Source organism: Pongo abelii, chromosome 1 (genome assembly GCF_028885655.2).
Source record: "Pongo abelii isolate AG06213 chromosome 1, NHGRI_mPonAbe1-v2.0_pri, whole genome shotgun sequence".
NCBI classification, from domain to species: Eukaryota; Metazoa; Chordata; class Mammalia; order Primates; family Hominidae; genus Pongo; species Pongo abelii.
Window position 1 is genome coordinate 191,946,251 of NC_071985.2, and position 19,296 is coordinate 191,965,546.

The 19,296-nt window shown below is 57.1% G+C and overlaps 1 protein-coding gene across 5 annotated transcripts in view; it reads left to right on the forward strand.

Moving 5' to 3' along the window:
* The window catches only part of HIVEP3 (HIVEP zinc finger 3), a 533,725-nt gene that overhangs the window by 507,088 nt on the left and 7,341 nt on the right, over window positions 1–19,296 (forward strand). For all 5 annotated transcript variants that reach the window (XM_063713066.1, XM_054537213.2, XM_024256939.3 and 2 more), the window contains 2 exons: window positions 8,356–8,531; window positions 14,809–14,895. In XM_063713066.1, the coding sequence (XP_063569136.1) occupies window positions 8,356–8,531; window positions 14,809–14,895 (263 nt within the window). The remainder of the gene's footprint in view (window positions 1–8,355; window positions 8,532–14,808; window positions 14,896–19,296) is intronic.

Sequence of the window (19,296 nt, forward strand, 5' to 3'; positions counted from 1 at the left end):
CTCCATCTCTCCTGTCCTCCCTCTCTCCTGTCCTCCCTCTCTCCTGTCCTCCATCTCCCCTGTCCTCCATCTCCCCTGTCCTCCCTCTCTCCTGTCCTCCATCTCTCCTGTCCTCCCTCTCCCCTGTCTTCCATCTCTCCTGTCCTCCCTTCCCTCCTGTCCTCCCGCTCTCCTGTCCTCCATCTCCCTTGTCCTCCATCTCCCCTGTCCTCCATCTCCCCTGTCCTCCCTCTCTCCCATCCTCCCTTCTCTCCCATCCTTCATCTCTCCCGTCCTCCCTCTCTCCTGTCCTCCCTCTCTCCTGTCCTCCATCTCTCCTGTCCTCTCTCTCTCCTGTCCTCCCTTCTTTCCTGTCCTCCATCTCCCCTGTCCTCCATCTCTCCTGTCCTCCATCACCCCTGTTCTCCCTCTCTCCTGTCCTCCCTGTCTCCTGTCCTCCCTCTCTCCTGTCCTCCATCTCCCCTGTCCTCCCTTCTCTCCTGTCCTCCCTTCACTCCTGTCCTCCCTCTCTCCTGTCCTCCCTCTCTCCTTTCCTCCATCTCCCCTGTCCTCCATCTCTCCTGTCCTCCCTCTCTCCTGTCCTCCCTCTCCCCTGTCCTCCCTTCTCTCCTGTCCTCCCTTCTCTCCCGTCCTTCATCTCTCCCATCCTCCATCTCTCCCGTCCTCCATCTCTCCCGTCCTCCATCTCCCCTGTCCTCCCTCTCCCCTGTCCTCCCTCTCTCCTGTCCTCCCTCTCTCCTGTCCTCCATCTCCCCTGTCCTCCATCTCTCCTGTCCTCCCTTCTCTCTTGTCCTCCCTCTCCCCTGTCCTCCATCTCCCCTGTCCTCCCTCTCTCCTGTCCTCCATCTCCCCTGTCCTCCATCTCCCCTGTCCTCCCTCTCCCCTGTCCTCCCTCTCCCCTGTCCTCCATCTCTCCTGTCCTCCCTTTCTCCTGTCCTCCATCTCCCCTGTCCTCCCTTCTCTCCTGTCCTCCCTCTCTCCTGTCCTCCCTCTCTCCTGTCCTCCCTCTCTCCTGTCCTCCATCTCTCCTGTCCTCCATCTCTCCTGTCCTCCATCTCCCCTGTCCTCCATCTCTCCTGTCCTCCATCTCTCCTGTCCTCCCTTCTCTCCTGTCCTCCCTCTCTCCTGTCCTCCCTTCTCTCCAGTCCTCCCTCTCTCCTGTCCTCCATCTCTCCTGTCCTCCCTTCTCTCCCGTCCTCCCTTCGCTCCCGTCCTCCCTTCTCTCCCATCCTTCATCTCTCCCATCCTCCATCTCCCGTGTCCTCCATCTCTCCTGTCCTCCCTTCTCTCCTGTCCTCCATCTCCCCTGTCCTCCCTCTCTCTCCTGTCCTCCATCTCCCCTGTCCTCCATCTCTCCTGTCCTCCATCTCTCCTGTCCTCCCTCTCTGCTGTCCTCCCTCTCCCCTGTCTTCCATCTCTCCTGTCCTCCCTTCCCTCCTGTCCTCCCTCTCTCCTGTCCTCCATCTCCCCTGTCCTCCATCTCCCCTGTCCTCCCTCTCTCCCGTCCTCCCTTCTCTCCCATCCTTCATCTCTCCCATCCTCCATCTCTCCTGTCCTCCCTCTCTCCCGTCCTCCCTTCTCTCCCGTCCTCCCTTCTCTCCCGTCCTCCATCTCTCCCGTCCTCCCTCTCTCCCGTCCTCCCTCTCTCCCATCCTTCATTCTCTCCCGTCCTCCCTTCTCTCCCGTCCTCCATCTCTCCCGTCCTCCATCTCTCCCGTCCTCCCTCTCCCCTGTCCCCCATCTCCCCTGTCTCCCTCTCTCCCGTCCTCCCTCTCTCCCGTCCTCCCTCTCTCCCGTCCTCCCTCTCTCCCGTCCTCCATCTCTCCCGTCCTCCCTTCTCTCCCGTCCTCCCTCTCTCCCGTCCTCCCTCTCTCCCGTCCTCCCTTCTCTCCCGTCCTCCCTTCTCTCCCGTCCTCCCTTCTCTCCCGTCCTCCCTCTCTCCCGTCCTCCCTCTCTCCCTTCCTCCCTCTCTCCCGTCCTCCATCTCTCCCGTCCTCCCTTCTCTCCCGTCCTCCCTTCTCTCCCGTCCTCCCTCTCTCCCGTCCTCCCTCTCCCCTGTCCTCCCTCTCCCCTGTCCTCCATCTCCCCTGTCCTCCCTCTCTCCTGTCCTCCCTCTCTCCTGTCCTCCCTCTCTCCTGTCCTCCCTTCTCTCCTGTCCTCCCTCTCCCCTGTCTTCCATCTCCCCTGTCCTCTCTTCTCTCCTGTCCTCCATCTCTCCTGTCCTCCATCTCTCCTGTCCTCCATCTCCCCTGTCCTCCATCTCCCCTGTCCTCCATCTGCCCTGTCCTCCCTCTCTCCTGTCCTCCCTCTCTTCTGTCCTCCATCTGTCCTGTCCTCCATCTCTCTTGTTCTCCCTTCTCTCCCATCCTTCATCTCTCCTGTCCTCCCTTCTCTCCTGTCCTCCCTTCTCTCCTGTCCTCCCTTCTCTCCCATCCTTCATCTCTCCCGTCCTCCATCTCTCCTGTCCTCCATCTCTCCTCCCTCGTGCTCCTCCAGGCTCCTCCCTCGTGCTCCCCAGCAGGCTGCACTCCCTCCCTGATGTGCCAAGATGCTGCACGTGGTTGTTTACACCCTGCCCCAAGTCAACGCACCAACCTTGAAGGCTCAGAGTCCTCTCTCTCCCTCCCCTTCCTGTCTCTCTCTCTCTCCATTTGGAAAGACCATGTACCATTTAAGCTTGATGTGGAGGAGGAAATGAAGGGGTCGGAGAGCAGCTGGGGCAGATGGACCCTGGCACCTGCTTCTAGGTTGGCTGGCACACAGGCCCAGTAGACGTCAGAGTGGCTGTGGGCCTGTGTGGGGATCAGCAGGGTGAAGGCTAGGCTGAAGGACACCATTAGGCTGAAGGACACCATTGCAGGTGGTGGCGGGAGGGGAGCAAGTGCCACGGACCCGACGAGCAAGGCCAGGTGGTCGCTAGTGTCCAGGAGGTGGCGGGGCTTCCAGTGCAAAGGGGAGACCAAGCCGTCCTCACTCTGTCTTCTTCTAGCTGGGAAAGGGGGCCCCATCTCAGCCATCTTCCCTGGCCACCAGGTCCCAGGGGCATGGAGGGACATGGGAATTAAGATGCAGGTGTGAGCAACTGGTTTTGGTCCTGGAGATTTGCTGCGTGAGGGTAAGCTGCTGTCACATTGAGGCAGATACCTCGTGCTTGGCCACAGAGTGCCCTTCCTAAGAGAACTGAATCATTTCTGTGCACCGCCGCCACAGCCTTCAGTTCCTCCTCTCAGACGCAAGGTGGCCTGTGTCCTGGATCCCGTGGAAAGGTGGCCCCCAGTGGGGACACGGCCAAAACTTGCTGGTCAGGGCAGCCACGGTGGAGAAGGGGCAGTTTTAGACTTTGGCATCAGTTGGCCAAATCTGAGGTGACAAAGAAAACAGGGTCCACCTGTACTGGTGGACAGCAGTCCATGTGTGAGGTGAGGGTGAGTGTGCCAGGAGAGTGTATGAGCGTGAGCGTGATCTGAGTGTGCAAGTGAGTAAGTGTGTTGTGTGTGTGCATGGGTGTGAGCGTGTGTGACTGTGAGTGTGTTAGGGTGGGGGGTGCATGTCCATGTGGTGGGGGGGTGTTGGTGTGTGGGTTTGATTGTGGGAGTATGCATCAGTGTGAGTGGGAGTGTGAGGATGTAAGTGTGACTGTGGGGGTAACTGTGAATGTGGGGGTGTGGGGGATGTGATTTTGGGGTTATGTGTGTATGAGTGTGTGGAGATGTGGAAGTGAGTCTGGGGGTGTGTGTGGATGATTGTGAGGGTGGTGTGTGTATATGTAAATATGGGGTATATGAGTATTCAAGTGGAGATGCAAGTGCCTGGTTGTGGGAGTGTGTAGGGGCGTGAGTGTGGGGGTGTGTGAGGGTGTGGGGGGTGTGGGGTGAGTGATGTGAGTGTATCTGTGTGTATGAAGGTGGGGACGTATGTGTGAGGGTGGGGTGTGGGGGAGGGTAGGGGTGTGTGGGGAGGAGAGTCAGGGGTGTGTGAGGGTAGGGGTGTCAACATAAGTGTGAGGATGGGGTGTGGAGTATGAGTGTGGGGTGTGAGGGTGGGGGTGTGGGGTGTGAGCATGTGTGAGGGTGTGTGTGAGGGTGTGGGGTATGAGCATGTGTGTGGAGGGTTAGCATGTGAGGGTGTGTGAGTGTGGGGGTGTCAGCATGTGTGAATGGGAGGGTGTGGGGGGTGTGAGCATGTGTGATGGTGAGGGTGTATCAGTGGGGGGTGTGAGCATGTGTGTGAAGGTGAGTGTGGGGGTGTGAGCACGTGTGAGGGTAAGGGTGTGAGTGTATGGGTGTAAGCATGTGAGTGTGAGGGTGAGGGTGAGTGTGGGGTGTGAGCATGTGTGAGGGTGAGGGTGTGTGTGAGGGTGAGTTGTGTGAGGGTGTGTGGGGGTGTGAGCATGTGTGAGGGTGTGGGGTGAGGATGTGAGTGTGAGGGTGAGTGTGGGGGTGTGAGCATGTGTGAGGAAGAGTGTGAGGTCAGGGGTGTGAGTGTGAAGGTTAGTGTGAGGGCAGGGGTGTGAAGTGTGAAGGTGTGAGGGTGGGGGTGAGTGTGAGCATGAAGGTGAGTGTGAGGGCGGGGGTGTGTGAAGGTGTGAGGGCAGGGTGTGGAGTGTGAAGGTGCGAGGGTGGGAGTGTGGAGTGTGTGAAGGTGAGTGTGAGGGCAGGGGTGTGTGAAGGTGTGAGGGTGGGGTGTGGAGTGTGAAGGTGAGTGTGAGGGTGGGGGTGTGGAGTGTGTGAAGGTGAGTGTGAGGGTGGGGTGTGTGGGGGGTGTGAGGATGAGTGTGAGGGTGGGGTATGAGTCTGAGGGTGAATGTGAGGGCAGGGGTGTGAGTGTGAAGGTGAGTGAGGGTGGGGGTGTGGAGTGTGAGTGTGAAGGTGAGTGTGAGGGTGGTGTGTGTGAGTGTGAGGGTGGGGTATGAGTCTGAGGGTGAATGTGAGGGCAGGGGTGTGAGTGTGAAGGTGAGTGAGGGTGGGGGTGTGGAGTGTGTGGTGAGGGTGGGGTGTGAGTCTGAGGGTGTGAGGGCAAGGGTGTGAGTGTGAAGGTGAGGGTGGGCGTGTGGACTGTGTGAAGGTGAGTGTAAGGGTGGGGTGTGGAGTGAGGGCGAGTGTGAGTGTGGGGGTGTGGAGTGTGAAGGTGAGTGTGAGGGTGAGTGGGGGGGTGTATGTGTGACGGTGTGTGAGGGTGGGGGTGTGTGAGGGTGAGTGTGTGAGGGTGTGAGGGCGGAGTGTGAAGGTGTGAGGGCAGGGGTGTGTGAAGGTGAGTGAGGGTGGGGATGTGGAGTGTGAGGGTGAGTGTGAGTGTGGAGGTGTGGAGTATGAAGGTGAGGGTAAGGGTGTGAGGGTGGGGTGTGAGTGTGAAGGTGTGAGGACAAGGGTGTGAGTGTGAAGGTAAGTGAGGGTGGGGGTATGGAGTGTGAATGTGAAGGTGAGTGTGAGGGCGGGGTGTGGAGTGTGACGAGTGTGAGTGTGGGAGTGTGGAATGTGAAGGTGAATGCAAGGGTGTGGGGTGCATGTGTGAGGGTGAGCATGTGAAGGCAGGGGTGTGTGTGTGAGGGTGAGCATGAGGGTGAAGTGTGAGTGTGAATGTGTGAGGACGGGTGTGAGTGTGAGGGTGAGGGTGGGGTGTGGATTGTGAATGTGAAGGTGAGTGTGAGGGTGGGGTGTGGAGTGTGAGAACGAGTGTGAGTGCGGGAGTGTGGAGTGTGAAGGTGAATGCGAGGTTGTGGGGTGCATGTGTGAGGGCGAGCATGTGAGGGCGGGGGTGTGTGTGTGAGGGTGAGCATGAGGGTGGGGTGTGTGAATGTGTGAGGACAGGGGTGTGAGTGTGAGGGTGAGGGTGGGGGTGTGGAGTGTGTGAAGGTGAGTGTGAGGGTGGGGTGTGGAGTGTGAGAACGAGTGTGAGTGCGGGAGTGTGGAGTGTGAAAGTGTGAGGGTGTGTGTGTGTGTGAGGGTGAGCATGTGAGGGCAGGGGTGTGTGTGTGTGTGAGGGTGGTGTGTATGAAGGTGAGTGTGAGGACAGGGGTGTGAGGGTGAGGGTGGGGGTGTGGAGTGTGAGTGTGAAGGTGTGAGGGCAGGGTGTGGAGTGTGAGTGCAAGTGTGAGTGTGGGGGTGTGGAGTGTGAAGAGTGTAAGGGTGGGGTGTGAGTGTGTGAGTGCAGGGGTTGGAGTGTAAGGGTGTGAGGGTGGGGTGTGAGGGTGTGTGAGGGCAGGGGTGTGAGTGTGGAGGTGGGGGGTGGGGGGTGTGGAGTGTGAGTGTAAAGGTGAGTGTAAGGGCAGGGTGTGGAGTGTGAGGGTGTGAGTGTAGGGGTGTGGAGTGTGAAGGTGTGAGGGTGAGTGTGGGGGTGTATGAGGGTGAGCATCGTGGGTGTGTGAGGGTGAGCGTGTGAGGGTGTGTGTGAGGGTGAGTGTGGGGGTGTGAGCAGGTGTGAGGGCGAGTGTGGGGGTGTATGTGTGAGGTTAGCATGAGGGTGAGCATGTGAGGGTGTCAGGGTGAGTGTGGGGGTGTGAGCAGGTGTGAGGGTGAATGTGTGGGGGTGTGTGTGTGAGGGTGAGCGTGTGTGTGTGAAGGTGAGCATGTGAGGGTGAGTGTGTGAGGGTGAACGTGTGAGGGAGTGTGAGGGTGAGGATGAGGGTGTGTGAGGGTGTATGTGAGGGTGAGTGTGTGAGGGTGAGCATGTGTGGGACTGTGAGTGTGAGGGTGAGTGTGTGAGGGTGAGTGTGCGTGTGTGGGTGTGTGTGAGGGTGTGTGAGGGTGAGGGTGAGTGTGTGAAGGTGTGTGTGAGGAAGAGGGTGTGTGAGGGTGGAGGGTGAGTGTGGGGGTGTGAGCAAGTGTGAGTGCAGGGGTGTGGAGTGTGAAGGTGAGTGTGAGGATGAGTGTGGGGTGTGAGCATGTGTGAGTGTGAGGGTGAGTGTGAGGGTGAGTGTGGGGTGTGAGCATGTTTTAGTATGAGGGTGAGCATGTGAGGGTGAGTGTGTGTGAGGGTGAGCGTGTGAGGGTGAGTGTGTGGGTGTGAGCATGTGTAAGGGCGAGTGTGAGGGTGGGGGTGTGGTGCTGGTGGTTCCGTTGCTGCCAGCGGGCTCTCTCCCTTAAGTCCCCTCTTCCAAGCCCTTCCTTCTGAAGTCCTTTCAACTGTAAGCTGACAGCCCCATTGGAGCAGGGTGGAGCCCCCCCGCCCCGACACGCTGTCCCTTGCTCACCTCCTCCCAGCCACCTCCTGCCCCTCTGTGCTGGAACCAGGCAGGGGCAGGTGGTGCGGCATGAGTAGGGCACGGGCAACTCTGGCTGGCGTTGGAAGGTGCGCGCCACAGGCTGAGAAGCCACGCCTCCTCCACGTGCGGTGCCAGTGGCCTCTCAGGCTTCACGAGTCAGAAGGCTCTTCTGGAATTATGCCAGGGTCCCCTCTCCTGGCGCGCCCCCTGCCACCCTCCCCACCGCATCTGAGACTTGCACATGTATAGCATCAGACCAACAAGACAGCTTCATCGTGATCGTGTTGCACATGTGGGACTCGTGGGTTTCCTTCTAAGTGGAAATAAGAGCATTCTGATTCGTGCTTCAGGCGCAGCTTCTGAAAGCCGATGGCACTTCCAGATGGAACCCCAAGCGATGTGGCAGGTGGCTGGGACCTTGCATCCTGCAGAGCTTGCAGGCTGAGGTGCAGGTGAGGGAGAGAGCTCAGGACTCCTCATTCCAAACTCTGAAGCCAGGGAAGCAATGGTGGTCCCTGTTCCTTCTCCTCCCATCAATATCAGGGCGGCTTCCTGGCAGACTGGACAGACTTTGGGGCAGGCAGGTTCAAAGCCTGGTTCTGGCCCTTTCTGGCTATGGGATCTTGGACAAGTCTCTCACTGTCTCTAAGTCTCGGGGGTCTCACGGGCTCTCCATGGTGAGGTGGTTGTGCTTTTTGATTTGGGTAAAGTGCCTGGCAGAGTGAGCACTTGGTGAATGGCAGCTGCCCGAGCGGCTGCTGTTGTTTTATTATCATCATTCCCTCTCTGGGACTCTGGTGGCCTGCGGTGGCTGTTCTTTGTGAGCGAAGCTGTAGCTGGGCTGGCTCTGCCAAGGAGGCTGTCTGGCACCCTGCAGCTCCACGTCCCCTCGGTGGGAAGCACCAGTGTCTGCTGCTCTGGGGGAGGAAGAATAGTGCAGCTCCCCCGTCTGAGGGGGAGGGGCGCAGGGGTCCGCGGTGGATCACCAGGGTGACTCAGCTCCTCCCACTGTCGTGGTCCCCTCTGGTTCCGTGGCCTCCATTCCTTGCGTCTGTAACGGGCTGGATGAAGCTAGGAAGCGCGTGCATCTTCTGAGGTGGGAACCTGCCTCTTCTCCTTTTTTTTCGCTTTACTATGACGCCTGTTGCTCATAGGTACAAATCAAACGAAGAGTATGTATATGTGCGAGGCCGCGGCCGAGGGAAATATGTTTGTGAGGAGTGTGGAATTCGCTGCAAGAAGCCCAGCATGCTGAAGAAACACATCCGCACCCACACTGACGTCCGGCCCTATGTGTGCAAGCACTGTCACTTTGCTTTTAAAACCAAAGGTAAGAGAGAGTCAGCTGGGGCACTGCCCCAGCCCGCTGCAGGGAGCTCCCCTCTGGGAGTCCCAGCACAGAGTTCAGGCGCCCAGACCTCTTTGCAGGGGGCCTGGAGCAGCCCCATTTCCTGGGTTCCCACCCAGCTTGGTGCCCAGTGGCAGAGCAGCTGGCTCCAGACTGGCCTGTGGCTCCCCATGGCTGCCCCAGCCATCCTCCTGGAACACACACACAGCCCCTGCACCTGTGGCCACCTGGCCCTGGCCTGCCCAGCCTGGTGCGGCACTCTTGCTCACCGTTCCTGATTTTGCATCTTCTCTCATCTCCCCTCCCTTCTGCATGTCTCCTGAGCCGTTTATCCACTGATCTGAGGCACTCCAGCATCCATGCTCGTCACTGCCACTCTTGCATTTGGAAATCCATTCCACTCCCAGCTGCTTAACACACTCACATGCTCACTTCTCATGCCAGAGTGCGCCGACCTCCACCCACCTCTCCACTCCCACCATGTCCCTGCTCCACCCAGCTTCTCTGCACCTCTCAGCACAGGGCCGGCCCCCCACTCCCAGACTGGCAGCCCTGTCACCCCTGCCCCAGCCACACCCCACATCAGGGTCAGGATAGGCTCTGGCAGTCACTGGTGAAAGGAGGGGCCTGCTGTGAAAGGCATGCATCCCAGAGAGCTGTGATGGGTGATGGGCATGGCCTGGCCTGCCGCAGCCACCCAGGCCAGGCCCCTGGTGTGGACAAAGGAGCTGAGTCCATGAGATTCTTGGATTGCACTCTCCTCCTGCAGGATAGGCAGGGAAGGTCCTGGCAGCTTGCTCACTCCAGACTGAAGCGCCTTGGAGGGAGACCCAGGGCTCTCGGCACCCCGGTGTCTTCAGCCTCTTGAGCTTGATAGATTCCTGGGTCAGGGTTTGGACATCAGGGTCCTGTCTTCTCCTTTGAGCAAGTTGGGGGCTTCTGGGAGCCCCGCGGTTTCTCAGGGGGTGAAACTCAAGGGCATCCTTCAGCTGTGCCACCCGTTGACCTTTCTTCTGTTGGCAAAGTTGCTCCCAGCGAGCGAGGCTGGGCAGCTGCTCTGGAGGGGGCCCAGCAGGGTCCCTACCCTTCTTCACTTCCTCCGTGCTCTTGCTGCCTGGCCCCTTCCGTTCTCTCTATACCAGGTCAGGGGCCAGTTTATCACATCCCCTGGGAGAGTGGCCTCTTCTCTGACTGTGTTCCCATTTCTGGTCTCCTGACCCCATTAACTGAACCCCTGCCCTCCTCTGTCCCCTCGCCACCATCTGCAAGTTGAGCTCAAATTTTCCTGCCAAGGTTTTGGTTTAAACGGAGGTGCCTGCCCTCCCACTGCCTTTCCCCCATCCTCTTCTCTCTTGGTGTCTCATAAACAATGTCCCAAAGGTTGCCCAGAGAGGGCACATAGGCCCAGGACTCCCCACCCACCCCATGGGTGCTTTGAAGCTGTCTTCCATCCCTGCAGCCCTGCCCAGCATGCGTCGCCCTGGACATGGGCTGTCCCTGACACGCCCTCCAACCGCACTTCCTCTGGCCTTCTGCAGCCAGTCGAGATTTTATGGAAGAGCAAGATGGGGATAACTGACTGACAATTCAATGGACGGTCTTCAACTCTAAAAGCGGAAATCTTATCACCCAAGTCCCCTTGAAGGTGAAGAAAGGGATCCCAGAAAACAGAATAACTGTTAATGCTGGAGCTGTAACTAGAACACGGGACCCGAGCTCCAGGGCATCACCCCATCACCTTCCATCCAGGGAAGGGAGCAGTTAGTTCCCTCCCTTCGCTGGAGTGGGTGGCAAAAAGCTGCACTTGGAGTAGCCTGTGTCCAGAGGACCACACTGTCCTCAGCCTGAGGAGCCCTGAGAGCTCCCAGCCCAGGGCTATGCAGAGCACACCTGTGCCCCACACGCAGCCTGGGCTGCCCATCGCCTCAGGAAACCATCACTCTGCCACGTGAGACTGGAAGTTTCCAGCCCAAGCAGTTTCCCGCAGGGGGCCCACTCAATTCCTTTTGCCTTGGGTCCCTAGCAGGAGCCCCTACTTTCTGGGAGAAGTCTTCACGGGAAGCCACACTGAGCCTGTCTGCAGTCCCTTCCTGGGTCTCTCTGAGCCAGCACAGAGCCAGGGCCCTGGAGGGCTTTGGAGGGTCCGGAGTGCGTAATCTGAACAGAGGGGCTGTAGGCCCTCCCCATTTCCAGGGGTGTAGAGCATCCCCTGAGGTAAGGCTGCCCCTGCTGTCCTGAAGGCCAGGTCTGTGAGGTCATGCTCTCAACCAGTGATCAAGCAGTGCCCTGAGCTCTTCCTCAACTGTTCACAGGGGCTTCTAGAAGACTAGAACCTTCCAGAACCAACGCAGGGAGCTGATGGGAAATGGTGGAATCTGAAACTGTTTGACTAACAGAGGGAAGGCCAGGTTGGGCTGGTGGCAATGGAAGCAGGGAAGGCTCCCTGTTAGCTCTCTCTGCAGTATGGGGGTGAAGGGAGAGCAGGGCGCTGGAGCTACTGTCTGTTTCTGGGGCCAGGTGTCTTTGTGGAGGGCTGGGCCCCGTCAGCCATCAGCTCAGACAACACAGGCCCCTTGTGTCCCGGGCTGTGTGCCTCCCCATTGGGCCACCTCCAGGCCTGCCCCAGGCGGCCCTCCCGGCCCTACCAACCGGCTACACCAGGGCCTGGGGAGCCCCTCCTGCCTTCCTGTCTGTCTCTGTCTGCCGTGTGTGTCTCGTCTCTTGTGTCAGACGTCGTGGCAGCAGCTCAGGCCTCTGGAAACTGGCTAAGGAATGCGTCAGTAGGTGGGGCTGGGGAGGCCTGTGGGTGGCCCTGTGGTGGCTGGGGGTCCCTCTTCTCAGATGGTTCCCAGAGGCCAGCGGATGGCTGTGCCATGTCCAGGCCCTTGCACTGATCGCCTCAGGGGACAGAGATGGCCTCAGGTCTGCCAGCAGCAGGAGCGGGGAGAGATCGGTTGGTCAAAGCCGAATGAGGCAGGCAGGGTTGTTGGTGGATGCCCTTTTATCGGAGGTTCCGCCTCTTCCCGACACCCATCACTTTACCTCTCACTTGCCTTTCCTCTTCATTCCAGGCCTGTCAGGCTTTGGTGGGGTCTGGGATGACTGTGAGAAGCTGTGGCTCTGCCTGACAAGCTGAGGCCCTGGCCCTCAACAGGAAAGTGGTGTTCAGGCTGCGCCTGCAGCCGTGTGCCCCACCTTCCCCTTTCACAGAGGAGGAGACAGGCCTGGAGAGGGGCAGTCACAGAGGGACCCGGACAGCACTCAGGGCTGCCCATCCAGTGTCCACTCCTGGACCCGCAAAGTCACCTCCGATCCTGACTCCTCCCTGCACCCCCGTGGCGGGGGCAGAGGAGAGGCAGGCCTTTGGGGGGCTCCCTGGTGCCTTCTCCTGAGAAAGGTAAAACCATTTCACCAAAAGCATCATCTTAGCATCTCTTCCTCCACACCCAGCATGGTGCGTGGCAGAGCCCCTGGGCTGCTCAATAGAGTGACTCGCATGGGGACAGGGGTCTGTCCTCTGCCGGGCACACTCTGCTGCCACTCTACGTGTGTCACCTCATCAAGTCCTCCGGCATCCCCATGAGGTAGGTATTACTTCACAGTTGCAGAAACCAGGGCTCAGAAGGTTAAGGAACTTGCCCAAGAGCCCACAGCTAGCAAGTGGCAGAGCCCACAGTCAAACCCAAGGCTGCCAGGTTCCATCTAGGTTCCATTCTGCCTCCACATGGAGTGGGAAAGGGCCCAGAGTCTTGAGACCTGGATCTAGATGGAACTCGGCACCAACCGGCACTGGGACTGTGGGCCACTTGATTCACTGTGTTGGTTCAAGCAGCACTGCCAGCATCCAAGACAGCCAGTGATCTTGTCTAATGGTGCCATCAGCACCTGGGCCCAGAGTTAGATCAGAAGCAGGGAGAACCTCAGCCTGGCGGGGGTCGAATTACATGGACTTTGAAGCTCCTTCCAACATTTTCCTCCTGCGATGACAAGGGCATTTCCCATACATGGCTATTGTGCACCCATTGTGTGCCCAGCATCTAGCTTGGTTCATTAGAGACCTAAACCTTCCAGGCAGAACAGGTGCAGCAAATGAGGTAATAGCCAGAATTAGCAGAGTCCGCAGTGCTCTGTGGCCTGGGGTAGTCAGGGTAGGGTGGGCCTGGCTCCCGGACCTTAGGACAGTGGGTATCTCTGATCCACGGAAGACCCCAGCTGCCTTTTCCCACCTCTTGACTGTCCTACTCCAGCTTTGCCTTCTCATGACAATGAGGGCAGAAGTCCACAAGTTTGGCTAGGGACCTCTGAGGACCCTCTGGCTACAAGATGACTCTGGAAGTTATGGCTTTGCTCCCACTATGGCCAGGAGTAGGACATGCAGGTTTATTTCCGGTTGTAGGAAACCCAAATTGGGACGGATAGAGTCACGAACTAGGACCAAGGTGAAGAAAGAGGAAAGGAAACAGCTCCGCTCCCATCCCTGCTGCCCTTGACTTGGACACCTCAGGGAATCCCAGCTTAAGTTTCCCCCATTAACCTCTTAGCAAAACCCTAAAGATTTCTTCTAATTCTAGGAATGATTAAGAAGCACCCTTCGGTTCATCCATGGGCCCTCTCCCTGGTCACCTATCCATCCATCTCATCTAATAGTTTTCCTGTTCATTTATCTGCTCATCCTATCTGTTCCTACCATTCTCCCATTTGTCCTCCCACCCATCCAACTTCCCCTTCTTTCATCCTTCTGTCCGTACTCACGTGCATGTAAAAGTGCATGTATCCATTCATCCAACCAACCAGCCATTCGTCCATTCTTCCGTTCATCCATGTCTCTGTCCTCCCATCCAGCTCTCCATCATCCCATCTGTTTATTGACCCATTCTCCATCTATCCTTCCATTTGTTTTCATTTACTCACCTATCCTCCGTCTGCCTATTCATCTCCTTATCTGCTCATCTATTGTTCCATCCCTCTGTCTATCCTCTTCCTGTTCTTCATTCTCTTTATATTTCCTTTATCCACTTTATCTATCCACGCACCAATCACTCTATTCATCCACTCCAGGAGGCTTAGCTCTTTCCATTCTTCTCTCCTCCATCCATCCATTCAAACTTACCAATTCATTAGACTAATGGGACAGAGCACCTGACTCAGGGAACTTATGACTTACGATGTTAATGACCATATGGAAATATAGCCATCCCCAGGGCGACAGTGAGCACATCACAGTTTGGGAGTAGCTGCTGGGCCCAAAGGAATATCCTGAGGCATCTGGCCTGTGTTCTTCTGGGGCAGGCTGGGATGCTCTGCCTGTCCTTCCTAGAATGCTCCTGTCCACAGAGCTGTGTGGCCTGTGAAATGTTGTGCACCTGTTGGGGAACTGAAGCTGTTGTTACTGTTCCCTGATTCCACAGAGCTGCTGCCTCCACTCTTCAGCTTGTGGACTGGACCTACAACTTGGGGCAAAGTCAGCCTCCCCTCTGAGGGCTTTGTAGGCATGGAGCAGGACAGAGGCCTTGCCCGGGCCTTCCCTGAACCACCCTGGTCCTGTGTCTGCACTGTAGATAGGCCTGAGGAAACTGAAGGCCCAGAAATGGGACTTCTCTACGGAACCCAAGCTTGGGCCCCCAGCCTTGTGGCTCCTGAGTTCCTGGCTAGTAGACTTCCCTACTCTCACCTTCTGCCATCTCGCCATACGTAATATTAAATTTGCCCGGTTTCCCTACCTACACTTTAGAATTCTGCCCTGTGGGCTGCCCTAGAAGTGTCCTCACCCAGAAGGGCATGCTGAGTCCTCACCCGTCATGCCGGTCAATGGGAGCCTCCCACATCATCCCACACTTGAGATGGCCAATAGTCCTCCTGATGAGTGTCACCAGCTACTAGGGCCAGACTTAAATCAGAAGCAAAAACAACAACAACAAAAAAAAAAAAAAACTATTGCCCTTGAGTTGTCTTTTAATTTCTTTTTTGTTTGTTTTTTAACCAGCATCTCACTTCCTCATTATACTCTCTGTCCCCTCACAGCCCACGCCCACCCCACCTAGCTCCTGTGCACTGCCCTGAACAGCAGCTGTGGCTACACATCTGGGCCTGAGCACCAGGGCAGAGGGATACCCCAGGTCCTGCCCAGCCCTGCAGCTGGCAGGGCCTTGACTGGCCTGAGAAACCATGGCCTGCCGGCCAGGTGCTACTTCCATGAGCCCTGGGTCCACCCTGCCCTCCTGCCCCACAGCAGAGCCTAAGTATTCTCGTTTCTTTCTAGGGAATCTGACTAAGCACATGAAGTCGAAGGCCCACAGCAAAAAGTGCCAAGAGACAGGGGTGCTGGAGGAGCTGGAAGCCGAAGAAGGTAACAATTGCAACCTCCTCCATCCCTTTTCCTCTCGTCCGCTTTCCCTGTCCTCCTCTATCTTTCCTCCTTGCGTTCCCTGCTTCCTTTCTGTCTGCTTTGCCCCATTCCCCCTCCTCCCCTCTCTCTCTCTCCCCCATGCCTTCACCTTCAGTTCTCCCAATTATCAGACAAAGGTTAAATTCCCTGAATGATTGAGCCACCTCCCCACATGCTGATAGGATATGCTCTGCAGCCCTAGCTATCATGCATTACCATCTGCCATGCAGGTGGAGCGCCTGGCACCCATGGGTGCTCAGTGAATGTTTACTGAATAAATGCACACAAGAGAACTTACAGCCAACGTTGATTGAGTGCCCACTATGTGTCAGGCAGGTTCTAAATGCATGCCCTGAATTATCCCAGCCAACCCCTCACAGTGACACTGTGGGACACATACTTTCCAAAGCTCCACACCCACACTCCTGCCTACACACTCTGGCATGGGCCTGACACATGGGCCTTTTGGAGCTAGGAGAGTTTCAAGAAAGCCCAAACCAGACCTGACAGCCACTTGTCACCTCCCAGTCCCATCCCCATACACACCCCGGCCATGGTGGTCAATCCCCAGGAGGCATCTTAGAGTCAGTCTCTGAGAAGACAGGGCAGAGGAGTCAAAGCCAGTGGGTCTGGCTGAGCACTGCCCGGCCTCAGCAGTCAGGCAGGTGGCCAGAGGGGCTTTGGTGGTGGACGGCAGTCCCTCCAACAGAAGGAGGCTGGAGCCATTTCTCCAGCACCAAGCAAAGCAGGAAGCATACTGATTCCCTGAAATCAGCCCCAGGACTTAGAGTGTGACAGAGAGGAGTGTGTATGCACGCACCATGTGTCTTGTTCTGTTTTTGTTTTTCCAATTTGGGGATGTATTTGTGGTCTTACAAAAAAGAGTTAAGTCATATTTCCTTTTAGGTTCCTTATAGAGCAGAACACAGTGAACTTGGGACTGTTCCCCCCAAAGCTAGAATGTGGGTTCACTATGCTTGTCAAGGATACACTGGGCCATACACACACGTCGTCTCATTGAGTCCTCAAAACAGGTGGCAGAAACTTGTGTCACACATGTTAAGTCAGGGAAGTCAAAGCTCAGACAGGTAAAAATAGCCCAAGGTCACACAAAAACCCTGGCCGCATGCCACTCCACTGCCTGGTGGGCTGGACCAGGGGAGCCTGAACCTAAGCCAGAGCCCTCCCCTGAGGTCCCTGCCCCGCCCCAGCCTCATTTTCCCAGTGGAGCGAACGAGGATGCTCAGAGCCACTTTTTTGAGGACGAAATCCATGCATTCATTCCAGAAGTAATTACTGGGCACAATCTCTGTGCCTGGCTCTGTTCTGGGTGCTGGAGGTTCCGCAGTAAATAAAACAGCTCCTGCCCTCAGGCAGTCGGCATGGCAGGGGAGCTGGGCAAGGAACGAAGGTGGAGTAGAGCAGGGGCCCTGCCTGTGAAGCCAAAGAGAAAGCAGAAGAGCCGTGTGCTAGACAGGGCGGTGTGAGCAGAGAACCCACCAGGAGGAACCGGGGTCAGGAGCCACGTGGGGTCAGGGAGGAGCTCTCCTGCAGAGGGAGCAGCAGGTGCGGGGTCCCCTGGGGCCACCGCGCTTGGCCCGCGTGATGAAGCCCGCTGGGCGCGGGGGCAGCCGGTTCAGAGAGAGCTAGAGCCCGAGGGCTGAAGGGCACGGCGGGGTGGGGTGCCCTGGAGCGGAGGAGAGAGGCAGGGCGTCCTCTGGCCTGTGCCGTGGGCGCGGGGAGGCCGAGTGTGCTCAGGAGGTGGAAAAGCGGCGGGATTCTGGGTAGGCTCCGGAGGGAGAGCCCACAGGTTCAGCTGACCCCATATGGGGCAGAAGGGAGGGGGAAGGACGAAAAGGAGCCATGGAGGACTTCAAGGTTTACGGCCCAAGAGACTGAAGGATGGAGTTTCCACTTCCCGCGACGAGACAGATGCCGGGGGGAGCGGCAGGAGTTCGCGTCTGTGGGACGCGAGGTGGCGCGTGGGAGAACTGCCTGGAAGGAGCGAGGCGCCCCGGCACTGCCCATGGTGCTGGCCAGGCTGGGCGCCAGCGCCACCGTGTGGCCTCTCCCAGCGGCGCCCGCCGCGGGCTCAAGCTCTCTCATTTGTGGAGCGTTGGCCTGGATCCCAGCAGGGGCGGGGCCGCTCCAGCAAGGGCCCTGGGAAGGGGCCGCCCAGCCAGGCGCATTCCCCAGCGCCCTGCAGGAACGCAGATGTGGAGGGCCCGGCCAGCCCCGAGCTGGGCAGGGGACTCTTGGCTTCCAGCATTCGTGCACTGAGTGCCCAGGACGGGCCATTACCCCTACTGGGTCTCAACTTCCACATTAGTAAAGAGGATCTTTAGGAGCCCTCCCTGCTGGACATCAGGAGACGCTGGTCCTGACTCTCCTTCACTCCTAGCAGTACCCCTGTGACCTTCATCTGCAAAATGCTGACAATCCCACCCCAGCTACATGCCTGCTGAGATTGGGGGGACAGGGTATCATGGGATGACAGGAGCTGAAGTTTATTGGGTACTTACTGTGTGCCAGACCCTCACAGTCCTCTCAACAGCTTCCTAGAGTGCTTTTATTGCTACCCAGTTTACAGATGAGAAAACCAGACACACAGAAAGTAAAGTAACCAACGTCACACAGCAAGGAAGTGGTAGTGCTGAGATTCAAACCCGACCACTCCCTGCTTCTTAGTGCAGCACATCATTTTTAAACTGTCAGCGTAATAATGCAAGGGCTGTAAACCTTAGTTCTGACTCAGCCACCAGCTCTCACTGGGTCATCTGTGCCTGGATTTTGCTGTATGTAAATGAGGGGCAGGGCCAGGTGAACGGGTGATGAAGTAGGCCCCTGCCAAAGTCCTAGGCAAGGGAGGTAAATGCCTGGGGCATAACTGCAAAGTTCACCCCCATCCCCAGCCCTGCTCTCATCCTAATCCTTCATTCCTTCTCTGGTCTCATCACCCTGCCTCTAGCCTCAGGGGCCTCCTTTTGCCTGCCAGCCCCAGCTCCACCCCATAGCTTTTGACCTACATCCGGCTGAATGCCCACTTTTGTCCACTTTGGACATCTGACTGCTGCATATTGAGTGACTTGGAAGTGCTAGTTCCGGGCTTTCTGGCCCCGGGGCAGCTGGGCATGGTGGAGAGCCAAAGCCTAGCTGCCCCAGCGGCCTGAGTCAGCTTCTGTGCCAGCCCTCCTGGTCAGTGGTGGGTGCGGTACTGATATGTGTGAGTGATGGGGCTGGCTGGCTGGCTCAACCCACCTGTCAGCAGCCTTACTCTGCAGACCAGAAACAGGTTCCAATGGTCTAGTGATGGGCCAGCGAGCAGGCCAGATGTTAGCGGAGCTCTCCCCAGCGTCTGGATTGCTGTCCATTTCAGAGATGCCCAAACTAGACTCCTGACATGTTAGAGGTGACCCAACTGGTTGGGGCCATCCCAGAGGAATCAGACCAGGAAGCTAGTATTCCAGAGCCCTAACCCCCACTTTTAGACTCTATTCAGTAACTCTGTTATTATTCTTGTAGTCTGTTTAAGGAGTGCAAGTGACCTAAATGTCCAACAATATCTGAAACAAGTATCACAATTTTGTTTTTTGTTTACTCTTGTGAACAATTGCTTCCAAGTCACTCAACATGCAGCAGTCAGATGTCCGAAGTGGACAAAAGTGGGCATTCAGCTGGATGTAGGTCAAAAACTATGGGGTGGAGCTGAGGCTGGCAGGCAATGGGAGGGCCCCAAGGCTAGAGGCAGCCTGGACTTCAAAAGGGCAGTGGCCCCTCAGATAAGAGCGTGGCTGGGATGGGGACCTGCTCTGCAGCCTGAGGCCAGCTTAGCCAAGCCGCCCACAGAGGCCAGAGTCCGCCACCTGCCAGATGCCATTGTGCCAGCCACCGGGAGCCTGGTCACCATGGCAGATGTGTGTTTACACTGACCACGGATGGCTCTGTGCTGCTGCACCAGCCAGTGTGACTGCTCTGTCCTGGAATAATAGATTTCATCATTAATGTATTAATATGGTAGCTATAATTATTTTTAAGCCCTTGATATGTGCCAGGCCTTCATTTTACTCCTCCTAGAAAACCTGGTGAGGTGAGACCATCACATTCATTCAACAAAGGGGGAGACCAAGCAGAGCAAGGTGGTAACTTGCCCATGGTGAAGCCAGCACTGAGATGCTAGTGAAACAAACAAACAAAGACTCTCTTCTTTGCTATGGCTCAATCCCAGCCCTACTGCTGTCTTCCATGGGCAAGTTACTTACTTTCTTTTACCTCAGTTTCCTCATCTGTAACATGAGGATGAGAACAGTACCAGCTTCACAGGATTCTCTGAGGTCTAAATGAATAAATATACCTAAAGCTCTC